The 15750-nt window shown below is 49.3% G+C and overlaps 1 protein-coding gene across 1 annotated transcript; it reads left to right on the top strand.

The window, feature by feature from the left end:
• Positions 1-2439: 2439 nt before the first annotated feature.
• On the top strand, positions 2440-15650 carry LOC122370782 (signal recognition particle subunit SRP68-like). Its single transcript, XM_043346678.1, has 13 exons — positions 2440-2793; positions 3056-3122; positions 8068-8181; positions 8790-8949; positions 9416-9537; positions 11863-11952; positions 12305-12386; positions 12763-12852; positions 13305-13445; positions 13729-13881; positions 14220-14377; positions 14661-14784; positions 15357-15650. The coding sequence occupies exons 1-13, from the start codon at positions 2688-2690 to the stop codon at positions 15633-15635; spliced, it is 1686 nt and encodes a 561-aa protein (XP_043202613.1). The 5' UTR covers positions 2440-2687; the 3' UTR covers positions 15636-15650.
• The last annotated feature ends 100 nt before the right edge of the window (positions 15651-15750 follow it).

Below are 15750 nucleotides of genomic sequence, written 5' to 3'. Positions count from 1 at the left end.
TTTACGGTCATTTTCAGGGGACAGGCTAACATCGCGAAATATTATATAAATCAAAAGAATACGCCACGTTTCGCTCGCCTCGTAGATCATTGATCCAAATGATATGTCGTCCTTGAGCGCCTGGTCCGTTTTAGATTGGTCCGGTACCTATTTCGGCGCCGCGCCGCGCCGTTCTGCTTCGTTCCGCCGGAAGTTCGTCACCGTCTGACCGGTGAACTATGGGCAGTTTGGCCGGCACGTGTGTGCGGGGATCCTCCTGTTCAATCTGCACTGACCCTGACCCAGTGCGAGTGGACGACGTGGGAGGGTGTGTGCCCGATGGGCCCGCGGGTCTGTCAGTGGGGGGACAGCAGCCGTCCTGGACAGGTGGTCCGCGGTTACCGGCAGTTCCTCAGACGGACACCAGCAGAGAGTGAGACCGATCGGAGACAGGCGTGTCCAAGGTGTCCGTCGTCTAACAACAGTTTCGAAATAAGACAGCATTGCAGGAACGGGATCGGACGGCAGGTGGAAAATGAACGCTGGTCACATCTTCATTGGATTCTAAGGCCAAGGAACTTCTATGCCTGCCGAAGATGCACTAAGCAAGTATGTGACGTGTATGTTGAGACTTCAATAATTACGATACCGATCTGATGGCATGCAAAGCCCAAGTCGTCGATGATCTCGACTGGGACGGAGCGATTCACTGGTCACATCCCGGGGAAGATGTTCTGAGGTTTATTGATTGATTCCGCTCGCAAACAATGTCCGATCAGCCAATCACACGGTCCGATGCCGCGGGAAACGTGGCGTCATTGGTTCGATCCTCCTGTTCCTCCGCCATCGCTCCCACCTCCCTGCCGTCCTCGCGGCGCATGTCCTCGCTGTCCTCGCTGTCCTCCTCCCTCCTCCCCCGGCGCCGCTCGTCCGGCGCCGCCCGGCCCGGCTCCGCGCTGCTGGCCGGCTGCCAGGTGGCCAGTCTGCTGCTGCTGACCGCCTCCTGCCTGGCGCTGATCGGCTGCGCCTACCAGCTGTTCTACACGTCTGCCGAGCCGCTGCTGACGGCCGGCCTGCTGCTCAGCGCGCTGAACGTGGCGCAGCAGCTGCTGCTGGTGGTGGCCGTGGCGCGCGCCAGCTGCCGGCTGCTGCTGGTCTGGAGCTGGGCGGCCGGCGCGCAGCTGGTGGCAGCTCCGGCCGCCCTGCTCGTCTGGGCGCTCTGGAGGTGTGCCGCCGGCGGCGCCCTGCTGAGGATGGTGACCAGAGCGGCGGCCGCGCTGCCGGCAGCCGTGGTGCTCGCCGGAGCGGCTCTGATGGTGCGGAGACTGCGGGCGCAGCTGCAGAGCGAGGCAGGAGAACTGCAGCGGGACAGGGCCGCAGAGGACAGGGAGCAGGACAGCAGGGTCGGTGAAGGAGCGACTGAAAGTGTGGATGGATCTGCTGAAGCAACGTCAAGGGAGATGTCACTCCATGCTGATGGCAGGTCAACAGACTCACTGAACGACACACACCACGGCAAAATCGCTCGAGACAAGCAGGTGACGACGTCAGGTCTTATTCAAAGCAACCATCCGAAGCAAACGTCCAGACCAAGACCAGGAGGCCGTTCAGAACAGCTGCCAAAGTCGAAGTGCTCAGCAAGAAAGGATAAACACAAGAAGGTCGTGACGAAGACTGTGCTCCCTCCGTTGAGGTCCCGCGATACGGAGATATCGGTGATATTTCCCGATCAGTGGAGTGCCGATGGAGACTCCCCTCGCCACGCCGGCAGAGCTGCGGCTCCCGCAGCGGACCCGGGCCGCTCCACGTCACTCCGCAGCCGCTGGGTGGCGACCGTTCTCAAACACTTCTGCCGCAGGTCGACCGGCTCTCTGAGGGCCACAGCGCCCCTGGTGACGTCAGAGGCTCAGCTGCCGTCTATCCATGGAGAGGCCGGGAAGCACGGATTAAAGGCTCAGAGGCTGACGCTGAGACGGCAGATGTCGATGCCGCAGGGAGTTGCGGCTAAACAAATCATATCCACCGGTCAGGACATCCATGAGTCTTCAGGGCACATGTCACAAGATACTTCAGGAAGAGCTTCAGCAAGATGCCCCGAACTTTACGTCAGTGGCAGCGAGCTCAGCACGAGGCTCGTAGAGCGGCCTCCGGTCACGTGCTGGAGAGAGGACGGGACATTGGAGGACCGCCGTCTGAGCAGAGCGTCGTCTATCCGTCGCCTGAGCAGAGCCTCTTCAGTCGATACTGCGGCCGCGCTGCAGCGGCTGGCGCAGATGGTGCTCCTGAAGAAGCCGCGGCCGGAACACCGGGTGACCTCTCTAGATGCGGACCATCGCTGAGAGGCAGCCGTGCCCCGTGAAGGAGGAAATGGGTAGGCTAGGGCTCATGTGTTATGAACCGTTTTGATTTTTGCTTGAACAGCCCTTGATTAAAAAAAAATCTTAAAAGTGAATAAAAATCCCGGAGGATCAGGAGCAAGGACTTAAAGCAACTCACGGAATTTCCGAAAACCTTTCCTCATACTTCCCTGCGTAAATTTATCGTAAGTACCTACGTAAAACCCGTAAAACTTGCGAGTTCTGATGACGTCACCACTGCCATTCATAATGAGCTAAATCGTCTAAAAAGACAAACCTGAAAAATTCGACCATATTGTTTCGTGTTGTGTATCCACGTCGGTGTATTCGCAATAAGCTAATAAAGAAAATATGGGTGTAGAAGAGGAACCTATGCAAGTTGAAGATGCCGAAGATCTTGAGGAAAGTGATGAAGAGGAGGTGAAGACTGAAGAACCTCAGGTTTTCACGTTGAAAGGTGGGTCATGTTTGTCGCATGTGCGTGATTTTCGGCGCAACATGCATTTATTCCTAATAATTGCCATGTTTTTTTCAAATATTTCCCCTTTTATCATTGTTTAAATGCAAATGTAACAACAGACAAACGATTTCATTGCTAAGCACTTAAGAATTGTGTAACATAAGTCAATTTTTTTGGGATTATCTGAGACGTCAGGGAAAGGTCTCCAGCTGGCGCTGGATCAGTGAAGGACGTGTGCTGATCTGTGTTATATTTTCAGTTCTTAAGGTCATCAAGGAGGCCCAGGCCAAGCATGGGCTACGCCATGGTGACTACCAGCGCTACAGGTTGGTGGCTGACCGGCCTCCCCTCAATCATCGCCTGGGTAGGCGGTAGATTAACCCTCTAATGCCCACACATAGTTCCACGGTTCCTAAAATTAGCACCTTGTGACATATGATTCATTTTGGGTCCCTTGTTCGAAATCTGGAGTCAAATATTTTTTCGCAGTTCAAATTTCGGAAATAAATTTTGTATCAAATATGATACATTGGGCATTCCACTTGGTAATTTTTAGTGGTATCAGACCAAACAGAAGGAAGTGAAGACATAGATGAGAAAATATATATTATTAAAAATTGCAGTGATAAAAGTGGCAGTTAAAATGTGTAAAATGCCAACAAGACATCCTTTACTGTTCACTTTTTATCAGAACATTTTCTTAATATTTCATCGGCATCCTTCTTGTATCAAAATGTCCTTTCAGTCGGTGCTTAGGGAACAACGCTAATCATAGGCATCTATTTGCGAGTGCCTTCTATTCCTTCAATTTCCACGATAGAGCGCGTTGCACTTGTGCAATTTTTTCATAATTCAGACATTTGGGCCGTGCTTCTCAAACGTAGATGCGTTATGCATACTTGATATAGAAATGAAGACATTACAGTTGGCTCGTGGTAAGTGGTTGAAGTGAAGCAGTTCTGATGCAAAATGCTGGACAGCCTGTCGACGGACCGGAATCAATGCCAAAGACGATGTTGGTTTATCTTCATGATAGCCGGACAATCTCGGGTGACTGAAACTCTCAGCCTGTGAATCGTCAGTTAGTACTTTGACTGGTCGTGCGGTCCTGATGTCATCGGCGCCAGTATAACAGCCGCGCACTGGCCAGTGCAATAACCGTTGTACGTGTCAGACAACAAAGGTACAGGTAACTGTGCACCGATCGGCAGGAACTTGCACAATATTCATTGACCTCATATGGAGGTGAGCATACGCATTACGCAATGCCGCACTTTAACTTTTATTCTTGTGGTCAGTACAAAAGTAGTATCCATGTTTTAGTACCTGTAAATCCTTTTTGTTCAGTGGCACTCAGCTACCACAGTTGGCGGTCTATGTCAATATATGACAACAAATGACATACCTGGCAGTGAAAATGCTTGCCAGGTGTCAGGCACCTACTGGAACCTGGCAGCAGTGCATGGTTGCCTACTTCTTAGATAGGAAATCAAAGGAACCACGGCCTTCGGTCCGGAGTCTGTCTTCATGGCGAGCCCGTTTAGCCAGCTTCCTCTGAAGATGACGATATAGTTTTCCACTCCACATTCAATCTCTTACTACTGGGATGAACGGAGGAGATTTGAATCGCAAACAAATTGTGAGTCGTTCTCCAATATGAATGAAAAATGCTGGCTGGCTGCTAATGCAAGTCTTCAGCCATGCCCAGCTAACACATAGACCCACAAGACATAAATAAGCCCGTCCACAACCCCTGTTGGAATATCGAAATTGTGCAAGAGACCGCTGAATCCTCCTGTCCCTAACATCAAGTCTCAATTTTTGGTTTCACGAGTATACAGTTTCACGCGGTCTCTTGTAAATGCTCGCACGGATGATCGTTCCTTGAAATCAACAAGCTTGTCATCGATAGCATGTCATTCCTAACGTGGTTTTAGAAGATATGGTCTGCTAGTGTCCTGCAGATCAAAAAGTTCACTATTGTCATCGTCAAACAGTTGCAAAACCATATTCCTATGAGCGTTAGAAAAGTCGAAATGTATGAGGCATGTAAGGCCACTCATGGAAAGCTAGATGTTGGAAGATTGACAAGGATGAGAGGCGGCATAAGCGTACCAATATCGTTATGACATTTTAAGTCTGGAGCGAAATAGAGTTATCTGGCGCAAGATGTGCGAACTTCACAAATTTATGCATCTTGTAGGTACCATCGTCATTTGCAATGACTCACAGGCCATTACAATGCTTATCACCTGAGAATACTATGGTATTGGCACACCGTATGTTGCAGCGGCAAAAATTTCATAGAAAATATTGGAGTGCTATGCCCACTGTATCATATCTAGTATCCCCAAAAATAGGGGTCCATATCTTTGACCCTGAAAAAGTTGCGATGTTTTGCAACATACTATGATACATGTTGAACATTTGTCTCACAGTATACCAAGTTTCTTTCCAAATAACTAATTTTTTGTTTTCAAAATGCTTAAATTTACACTTGCATCTCAATTTGATTTTCGGCAAAGGACAAACTGACCCTCTTCAAAATCACCTGGTGGGAAACTGAGAAATCATTACTTAAAAATTTTGCCACCAGGTGGTTGCCAAGACGTACCACTTTTGATACAGCAGGGTTTTCAACAATTTTCACCTCTATGATTAGCAGGCGAATTTTCTGCAAATTGACTTACAGATATGATACCGGGGGCACTAGAGGGTTAATATATTTGATAGAAATCATAAACCAGTCAATGCAGATTCAAATCAACCACTAATTGTTTTTAGTAGAGTTTTTTGTGGTTCTTCTATAACTGGCAAATTTCTCATTCATTTATCTTTTGTATATGTACGTACTATATGTATGTACTGTCTATATGTACGTGTCCACTTTTGGATCTTTTGATCACGTTTTACACGTCTTATTTGTTTATCAATGCTTGTATGACGAAGACCTAGAATAGGATCAACTTGAGGATTGGTCAGATATTGTGACAATAAACAATAAACAATAAACAATTTTCTTCTTGTCTTGCATCTAATTCTCTGCATTCCTGGACAGATATTGTAGAATGTATCAGATTGGCTATATAGAGACAGCACTAGTAGTGCCCACTTACACTCAAAGTGATTTGAAAGGAATCTTCCTCTTTCAATACTTCTTTTGAATTGAGTACAGTTTGTAGCTTGGACTTAAAAAGGCACTATTTATGAAATGTCATGTTACCTCAAGGCATAAGGCCAAATATTTTTTTCTTCTTTAAAGCACAATATTTCTAACAACCTGTGAAACTCTGTTCAAATGAATATGCATCATGAATATGAACAGAACATTATCATGACCAAATCATTTGGGGCTGAAGGTGACCTTTGCTAATGTGTGTGTTTGTGGGAGGGGGAGGGGGGTCAATTTTGGCCACACTGACCTGTTCTTATGCCTCAATTTATCACCATATGCTAAATATGTACTTTTGACCCTAGGTCACTTAAGGCCAGGTCACTGGGTCAAGTTCAGTGACCATGCCTAAAAAATGTGATTCTGTCATTCCTTCAGTTTATCTTCAAGAAGTTTGAAACTTGAGTTATTGCATTAGGAATTCATTATCAACAATTTGTTTATCCCAGAATTTTGATATATTAGTGGCCTATGGTCAGGTCAATTTTGTGACCTCCATTGGGAGAAAATTGAACCGCCTTTTCTTGGACGAAAGTCATTCTGAACACTCACAAGTCACCAACATTGGGATACAGATGAACATGGTACACTGAATTGGAAAATTGCACATGTTGCCTCTCTTTATGTCCCTAAGGTCACCTCAAGTCATAAAAGGTCTCCAACAGTTTTGTTTTTACGATAACTTAAAGTAGAGGTATAAAACAATGAAGACACCTGATATGTGTTCAGCTCAATGTTATGAATCGGCTGATATGATTTTTGTGATCTTGATCTGAGGTCAGATTTTGAAGTTGTTGGTTGACTCTTTCAGGTCAACTTATAGGGTGTTTGACGCGTCTCAACGAGAGAAACACGATGCCGGCAAAATCAATGTAATACAAGGTTCAAGTTTGGTATCAAAGGTTATTGCAGGAAAACGTGTTCCACTTAAACATCAAATTTCGAAAGTTTTTGCCCTCTGGAGGCTAAACCATTGGCCCTAGGTCAAATCTGAGAGCATCACCTTTATTACTTAGAAAGAGCTATCGAATGCGCCTTTCCGTGGTACTAGTGTTTTTCGCTCCTGACTTAGGCGCCAATTGGTATAAACAATGTATAAATCGGGGGGATTTTTTCGTGATAATTTTTTTCTCGGTGACCTCCAGTGACCTCTGATGACCTGATCAACAACGACCTTAATAATTCTGAAAGATCTTATAGCGAGCCATCTATTGCTTTTTTCCCGCGTCTTTCTAGCTTTCCTAGTCTCCGAGACAACCTGACGTGGCCAAACATGCCCCCCCCATCCCACCCACCACCACGGCGAAGTTGGCTGAGACCGTCACCCGGGCGCAGTTTAATTATTTTTGTTCAATATTTTTATTATCACAGTCAACAAATCAAGTAATTTCAACAAAAATCAAGTAATTTCACTTCGGAAGTTGTGTACAAACTGATAATCGTTTTTCACCTTTTGAACATACGTTTCATTTTAAATTGTCTTAATAAAATGTTTTCTGCAAGATGAATCATTTTGTTTAGGCTTAGCCTACTGCTTATTGCAAACATATTGCATTGGAATCACTAGGTACTCACTACTCATTTCGTCAAAACACACAAAAGGAATTTGCCTCCGATACTGGCTGAAGCATATGATCTCTTTGCTATTCAGCCTAGTCATTTTGATGGGTGCACTGTTTGTTTTGTTTTTTGCTTTTTCCACTCTCACTTCCATTGAAATCAAACGAGTTGCTATTTAACCTCCAGTTCCTATTCTAAATATGTAAGACATCTGTACTAGAGATGTCAATCGGATACCAACTTTTTGGTATACCGATACCAAACCGATACCAACTTGGTATTTGGTATTTCAATCGTAACGTGTTTGGTATTTTGTTGGTATCATGAACCCTCACTAATGTATAAGAGACTAAGAAATCGGTAAAAAGTTGGTATTTCCCTCATTTTCCCAAGTTGGTTTGGTTTCGCTATTTTCCCGTGGTTTTGGCTGGTATTTGGTTTGGTATCGGTATTCCGATTTTCCGTAATTGACATCACTAATCTGTACATACATGACACCCGTTCGTTCCGCTGACGGTGAACGGCTGTTCTGCCACCAGGAGCTACTGCAGCCGCCGGATCCGCCGGCTGAGGAAGTACCTCCACTTTGTGCAGGGCAACAAGAAGAACTTCCGACGCAAGGATGTCACCGAGGACGTGCTCAAGGACGAGAAGTGAGTGCCGTTGTGACCGTAGCGGCGACGGGAACTGCCCGAGAGCTACTGGTGGCTCGCCGGTTGATATTGGAGTTAGTGTGCGCAGGTTGTCGGAACTGACCGTCCCCTGAAGTCTGTTACAAGTTACAACATTCAAATACCCGCCGAGCTGACTCTTTATTTTCATCATTTTTTCTTTACTCTTTTTCACATTTTTATTTCAAACTGAAGTGCTCTAATCTATAATATGCGTCTGATAATTTTGATATACAGAATGCGCCCATAAATTCAACCCTACAATATGCGTAGCGAGACTCTTCATCTCTGCGCTGGACGTGCCCCCAGTATTTGCTCCCTCTCCGATTGCGCCGATCGGGCCCCTTCTCTATGTCTAGATGTTTTTTTTTTCAGGTGACCGATATCTCTCAGGTACCTGCACATTCCCCTGCTGACCGTACCCTGTACCCCCAGGTCAGGTATCTGTACAAGTGTAGGTACAATTACTGTACCCCATCTCCATCTCCCAGGTACCTGTACATTCCTCTGGTGATGGTACCTCCCCCTCCCCCCCCCCCCCCCCCCCAGGTGCCTGTACATTCCGCTGCTGACCGTCCTCCCCCCCCCAGGTACCTGTACATTCCGCTGATGACTGTGGAGCGCGCCTGGAGTTACGCCATGCAGCTTAAACAGGAGGCCAACACGGAGCACCGCAAAAAGTACCACCTGGCCTCACGGCTGCGCAAGGCCGCGCAGCAGGTCGAGCTCTTCCAGAAACTCACCGACGAGGTGAGCGCGGCGACCTGGGAGGGATGTGGAGGATGGGGGAGGGTGGGCGCTGGGTAGGGGTAGAGGGATGCGCCGGGTCGTAAAATGCCCTGCTCGGTCGTGAAGATTTATAATGCCTTGCAATTAAAAAAGATGGCTTTGCACTATTATAGCAGTGTTCAGAGGAACATGTCAAAAAAAACGTCAATTTCAATCTTACTCTATCGAAATGAGTCGTGTTTTGTGTTGTGTTTTCAGCGCCAACCCCCCTCCCCCCTAATCGGTTACCCCGTCCGAGACCTTTTCTGTAACTCCACTTGTGACCTGTGAGGCCCAGCTGACCTCTGACCTCCCCTTCATTCTCCCTCCGTCAGTCCGCGCGCTTTGACGTCCTGTGACCTCTACTAACCTCTGACCTCTCACAATCAGTCCACGTTGTGATGTCCTGTGACCTCTGCTGACCTCTGACCTCCCCTCTCTCCGTCAGTCGGCGCGCTGTGACGCCCGCACCAAGCTGGAGGTACAGGCGTACGCGGCAGACATCCGCGGCACGCTGGCCTTCGAGCTGCGCCGCTGGAACGAGGCCATCGAGCACTACACCCAGGCCAGGTGAGAGGAACTAGTCAATACACATTACACAATAAACTATACCTACCTATAGAACATACACGAGGCCATCGAGCACTACACCCAGGCTAGGTGAGAGAAACAATACTCAGTACACACACACTACATAACACACAGAACGAGACGATCGAACACTACACCCAGGCCAGGTGAGAGAAACTAGTCAGTACACATTACACAATAAACTATACCTATAGAACATACACGAGGCCATCGAGCACTACACCCAGGCCAGGTGAGAGAAACACTACTCAGTGCACACTGCATAACACACGGAACGAGGCCATCGAGCACTACACCCAGGCCAGGTGAGAGGAACTAGTCAATACACATTACACAATAAACTATACCTACCTATAGAACATACACGAGGCCATCGAGCACTACACCCAGGCTAGGTGAGAGAAACAATACTCAGTACACACACACTACATAACACACAGAACGAGACGATCGAACACTACACCCAGGCCAGGTGAGAGAAACTAGTCAGTACACATTACACAATAAACTATACCTATAGAACATACACGAGGCCATCGAGCACTACACCCAGGCCAGGTGAGAGAAACACTACTCAGTGCACACTGCATAACACACGGAACGAGGCCATCGAGCACTACACACAGGCCAGGTGAGAGAAACTCAGTACACATTACAGAGGGAGGCGATCGAGCACTACACCCAGGCCAGGTGAGAGAAACACTACTCAGTGCACACTGCATAACACACGGAACGAGGCCATCGAGCACTACACACAGGCCAGGTGAGAGAAACTCAGTACACATTACAGAGGGAGGCGATCGAGCACTACACCCAGGCCAGGTGAGAGAAACACTACTCAGTACACACTACATAACACACAGAACGAGGCCATCGAGCACTACACCCAGGCCAGGTGAGAGAAACACTACTCAGTGCACACTACATAACACACAGAACGAGGCCATCGAGCACTACACCCAGGCCAGGTGAGAGAAACACTACTCAGTGCACACTGCATAACACACGGAACGAGGCCATCGAGCACTACACACAGGCCAGGTGAGAGAAACTCAGTACACATTACAGAGGGAGGCGATCGAGCACTACACCCAGGCCAGGTGAGAGAAACACTACTCAGTACACACTACATAACACACAGAACGAGGCCATCGAGCACTACACCCAGGCCAGGTGAGAGAAACACTACTCAGTGCACACTACATAACACACAGAACGAGGCCATCGAGCACTACACCCAGGCCAGGTGAGAGAAACACTACTCAGTGCACACTGCATAACACACGGAACGAGGCCATCGAGCACTACACACAGGCCAGGTGAGAGAAACTCAGTACACATTACAGAGGGAGGCGATCGAGCACTACACCCAGGCCAGGTGAGAGAAACACTACTCAGTACACACTACATAACACACAGAACGAGGCCATCGAGCACTACACCCAGGCCAGGTGAGAGAAACACTACTCAGTGCACACTACATAACACACAGAACGAGGCCATCGAGCACTACACGCAGGCCAGGTGAGAGAAACTAGTCAGTACACATTACACAATAAACTATACCTATAGAACATACACGAGGCCATCGAGCACTACACCCAGGCCAGGTGAGAGAAACACTACTCAGTACACACTACATAACACATAGAACGAGGCCATCGAGCACTACACGCAGGCCAGGTGAGAGAAACAATACTCAGTACGCATTACATAACACACAGAACGAGGCCATCGAGCACTACACGCAGGCCAGGTGAGAGAAACTAGTCAGTACACATTACACAATAAACTATACCTATAGAACATACACGAGGCCATCGAGCACTACACCCAGGCTAGGTGAGAGAAACAATACACTTAGCACGCACTACATAACACACAGACCGAGGCGATCTTGCATTACACCTAGGCCGGGTTAGAGAAATAATACACTAAGTACGCACTACATAACACACAGAACGAGACGATCGAACACTATACCCTGGCCAGGTGAGAGAAACACTACTCAGAATACACTGCATAACACACAGAACGAGGCGATCTAGCACTACACCTAGGCCGGGTTAGAGAAACGGTACACATTAGAGTATTTAATATAATACAGGATATTATTGGACGAGACACAACCCATTATGAAATCAGGTTCGATGGGACAAATGCTACACCTCAGGTGCTAGAATGAGGACGTGGTGTGTATGAAGCAGTATGACGGTCGAGACACGACTGAGCCAGTCACTACTCCTGCAGCCAGTGCCCCCATCACGCTGACCTGACCTGACCTGACCGGTTCCGCGCCTCCAGGACCATCTACGAGAAGCTGGCATCGGCGCTGAACGAGGAGGAGGCAGCCGTCTACAAGACGCGAGCCGAGGAGCTGGTACCCTCACTCAGGTACGTGCATACCTACCTCGTCCTCATTGGGGCATCCAGTGCCCTCACTCAGGTATGTACGCTGTCCTCCCGAGGAGCACCCCGGATTGTGTTCCCTCTCCCAGGTATGCCCCCCTGCTCGTCATCTCTTGGACGGACGTTGTCCTCCCTCAGCTATGTCAGGTCGTTTTCGGACAGGTGCAGTGTTGGAGATAAGTCAGTGAGAGGACAGTATTGGGTGACTGTTGGTTTGTGCTCGGACAGGTTCTGCGCCTAGTTACAGTGTCGGGAATAAGGTTTTGTGTTTGTTTTCGGATAGGTTCTGCGCCTATAACAGTGTCAGAGATAACGCTTTGTGTTTGTGTTCGGACAGGTTCTGCGCCTACAGTGTCGGGGATAAGGCCGCCGGAGAAGACATCATGAAGATGCGACCCGGACACAACGACATGCTCGATGTACGCTAAGTTATAGTATCTGGCTCCCTTCTGCTGAACCAGTGCCAATCAGTAACGCAATTAGAAATTTGCAGCAATTCTTGTTGCTGCTGTCATATGACAGTTGGGTATGCATTGCCGGGTTGATTTAATGGCTTAAATATGTTTGCATGTTTGTTGACTTAAATGTGTTCCCGATTAGCAATGATTCACGGTTGTTACTGTATTTACCATGATTCAATTTTAGCACCCACTGAATTTCCCTTTTACATCCACCATGAGAGTCTCGATATCAACGTTCTTATACATTCCTATTTCCTGCATTTACATTTTTTGTTCCTAGTCCCACATATCTTGTTTCTCACCCCGCTCACCCTGCGTCTGGTGCCGTTTCCAGACGCTGATTGCGGAGACGCGAGCTCGTCAGGCGGAGGCCCTCAGCGAGGTCACCTGGAGAGGACGCACCGTCGGCGTACAACACGAAAAGGTAGGGATACTGGCTAAGTGTCGTTACTGTCTCTGTGTCTCAGTCTCAGTGTTGAGGTCCCAGGTCCGTTCTTTCGACCTGCTTAGTATTCAGGAGCTCGATTCTTTTCCTGACGTATTCCCTGTTCTATATTACAGATCCGTTCGTTCCTGCTCAGTGTCTGTCTCTGTATCTCACTGTCTCTGTTTCCGCTGTTCCAGGTGCATTCGTTCCTGCCCAGTGTCTTAGTGTTGTCTATTATTTATTTCCAGGTCCGTTCGTTCCTGCTCAGTGTCTCTGTCTCTGTACATCACTGTCTCTGTTTCCGCTGTTCCAGGTGCGTTCGTTCCTGCTCAGCGTCCAGGAGTTTGAGTCTGTTAGTTTACCCTCCGCTGTATGTTTCCAAGTCCGTTCGTTTCTGCTCAGCGTCTCAGTGTCTCTGTATCTCACTGTCTCTGTTTCCGCTGCGTCAGGTCCGTTCGTTCCTGCTCAGCGTCCAGGAGTTCGAGTCGGCCGTCCAGCAGGCTGAGGACAAGCTGGACCTGTACGAGACGCAGCTCATGGACTGCAAGGACGCCGTCAACGTGGTCAAGGAGGAGCTCAGGCAGGACCCGGTCAGTTATAGCGGGGGATGGGGGACCTAGGACCCGGTTAGTTTTTGGGCGGGACCCATGAGTATTCCCTAAGCGGCAATCGATTCGGCTTGGATACGTGGTTATTTCGGACTTAAACCCTACAAAACTCGCATATGTGATAACCACAATGAATTATTGGAATGTTACTCAATCAGAAGCAACATACAGGGCATTGTTGCTCCTGTACCCGTACTACTACTGACTCCCCGTAGTGCCCCTCCCGGCCTGTGACCGTACCTGACGTACCCTGTGTACTCCGCAGGCGTACAAGCAGTACCAGCCGGGCGGTGACGCGCCAGTCGGGCCCATGCACTACCTGCTGACCTACCTGAGCTTCATCCGGCTCAACACGACCGTGCAGCGAAACCTCATCATCATCGAGAACACCGAGGCCAGGCGCAAGGAGAAGGCCAAGGTACGGCGGGGAGAGGGAGGGGTGAAGGAGAGAGGAAGGGAGGAATTGAGGTGCGCTGCAAGGGATAGGACCAAGGTGTGCCGAATAGGGAAGAGAGGAGAACTGCAATGTCGCTAGTGATCTGCAGGAAAAGCCCAATGTGACACAGAGAGAAGCCAGGAATGGAGAGGACATAATTTTGAGACAGAATAGAATCATCTTGCCTGGAGTGCAAAATAATGGAAGCTCATGTCACAGTTTCCAACTTACACGTGAATTAGGTTGTCGCATGCCCTGCGACCTTTCACGTGCCCTGTGTGCAGCCTGTGACGTCAGTGTTCTTTTCCGCTCTCTGTCAGGGAGTGGACGGCCGTCGGGCGCGGATCCAGGACGTGATTCGCCTGTACGAGATCATACTGCAGAACCTGCAGGAAATCCCCCAGCTGGCCGGACTCGAGGGAGACCTCGAGATCCGCAGCTCCGTGCAGGCCCAGATCAGCGCCTACAAGGGCTTCAGGTGAGCTTGGGAACGCAACGTTTGGAGGAGAGTCATGGACGCAGCACACGTATTATGTCCAGGCTGAACTTGAATTTCCTAGAATTAATAGGCTGATCCCCTCAGAAATGGCTTCAGTTATGGACAGTCGGCCTTCTTTTATTCCCCATTAGTCTAACATCATCAACTCAACATTCAGGCCGTCCGTTGTCACGTCTGAGTGTGAAGGCTGTGTATGAAACTGTTGAGTGTGTATCGCACCCCATGTTCTTGCGTCACCACGTGCCCCATGTCGTGTCGACAGGTGTTTCTACGTGGCGGAGACGTACGCGGGCCACGAGAAGTGGCCGGAGGCGCTGGCGCTCTACTCGCGGGTGGAGAACTACTGCCAGAACTCGCTGCAGTCGGAACTGGAGCCTGACCTCAAGGTACGCCTAGGCTGCTGGGTGTGGGGAGGCGGAAGGAAGGGAGGGATAGACTGGACAGACTAACACTGCTCACTACTGCCAGAACGTGCTGCAGTCCGACCTCAAGGCAAACGTCTGGTGTGAATGTAAAGGAGTCGGGTGGGTGTCGCTGTGTATGTAACTGAAGGGGAAGAAGGATAGATAGGCAGAGGTTGAATGGAGGGCATGTGCTGGTGTGGTATAGGACGTGAAACAAGTGGGAGACATGTTACTGTATTACTGTGAGAAAGTAAACGACTCCAGCCCCTCGGCTGCTGCGCGACCTTGCATTTTTACGTTATGTTCCTGAACAGCCCGGTGTCCTGGCGTGTCACTCAATTTGTGCGTTGAACTCTAAGCCCAGCTGACCTCTGACTTCTGACCTGTGCCTGCTGACCCTTGTGGACTGCGGTTCCTCATTTTGGCGCAGGGGAGGGAGTGACCCTGCCCCTGTCTCTGCAGTCTCGTGTGGAGCGGCTGCTTACAGAGATGGAGGAGTCGTGACCTCTTAACTCTGACCCCTGACCTCTGCCCCCCCCCCCCTGTCCCTGCAGTCCCGTGTGGAGCGGCTGCTGACGGAGGTGGAGGGTCGGAAATACGCCGTGCACGCGCGCAGCATCCTGGCCACCGAGGACCTGGTGGAGAAGACCCAGCAGCTCAACGTCAGCGACCTCAAGGTGCGGAGGGCGGGAGCCGCGGGCGTTCTTGGTCCAGAGGTTAGGCCGGATGGTCTCTCCGCGGGGAAATGTGGAGATGTTGGACGGGTCTTGTTTGATGAAATATTCTTGTATTTGACCCACAGCTTGAACCCAATATTCGTTCGGGTGTTGTGACGTTTTTATGTCCACGCGTTGTCCAGCCGCGCCCATTGCAGCTGTTCGTCTCTCCTGCACACTCTCGGTCCTCCTTCCGACCTGTTTGTCCTCCACCTTCTCCACCGTGGAGGAT

Source organism: Amphibalanus amphitrite, unplaced genomic scaffold (assembly GCF_019059575.1).
Source record: "Amphibalanus amphitrite isolate SeventyFive unplaced genomic scaffold, NRLGWU_Aamphi_draft 001167F_arrow, whole genome shotgun sequence".
Lineage (NCBI taxonomy): Eukaryota > Metazoa > Arthropoda > Thecostraca > Balanomorpha > Balanidae > Amphibalanus > Amphibalanus amphitrite.
This window is presented reverse-complemented; position numbering and strand designations above follow the sequence as displayed.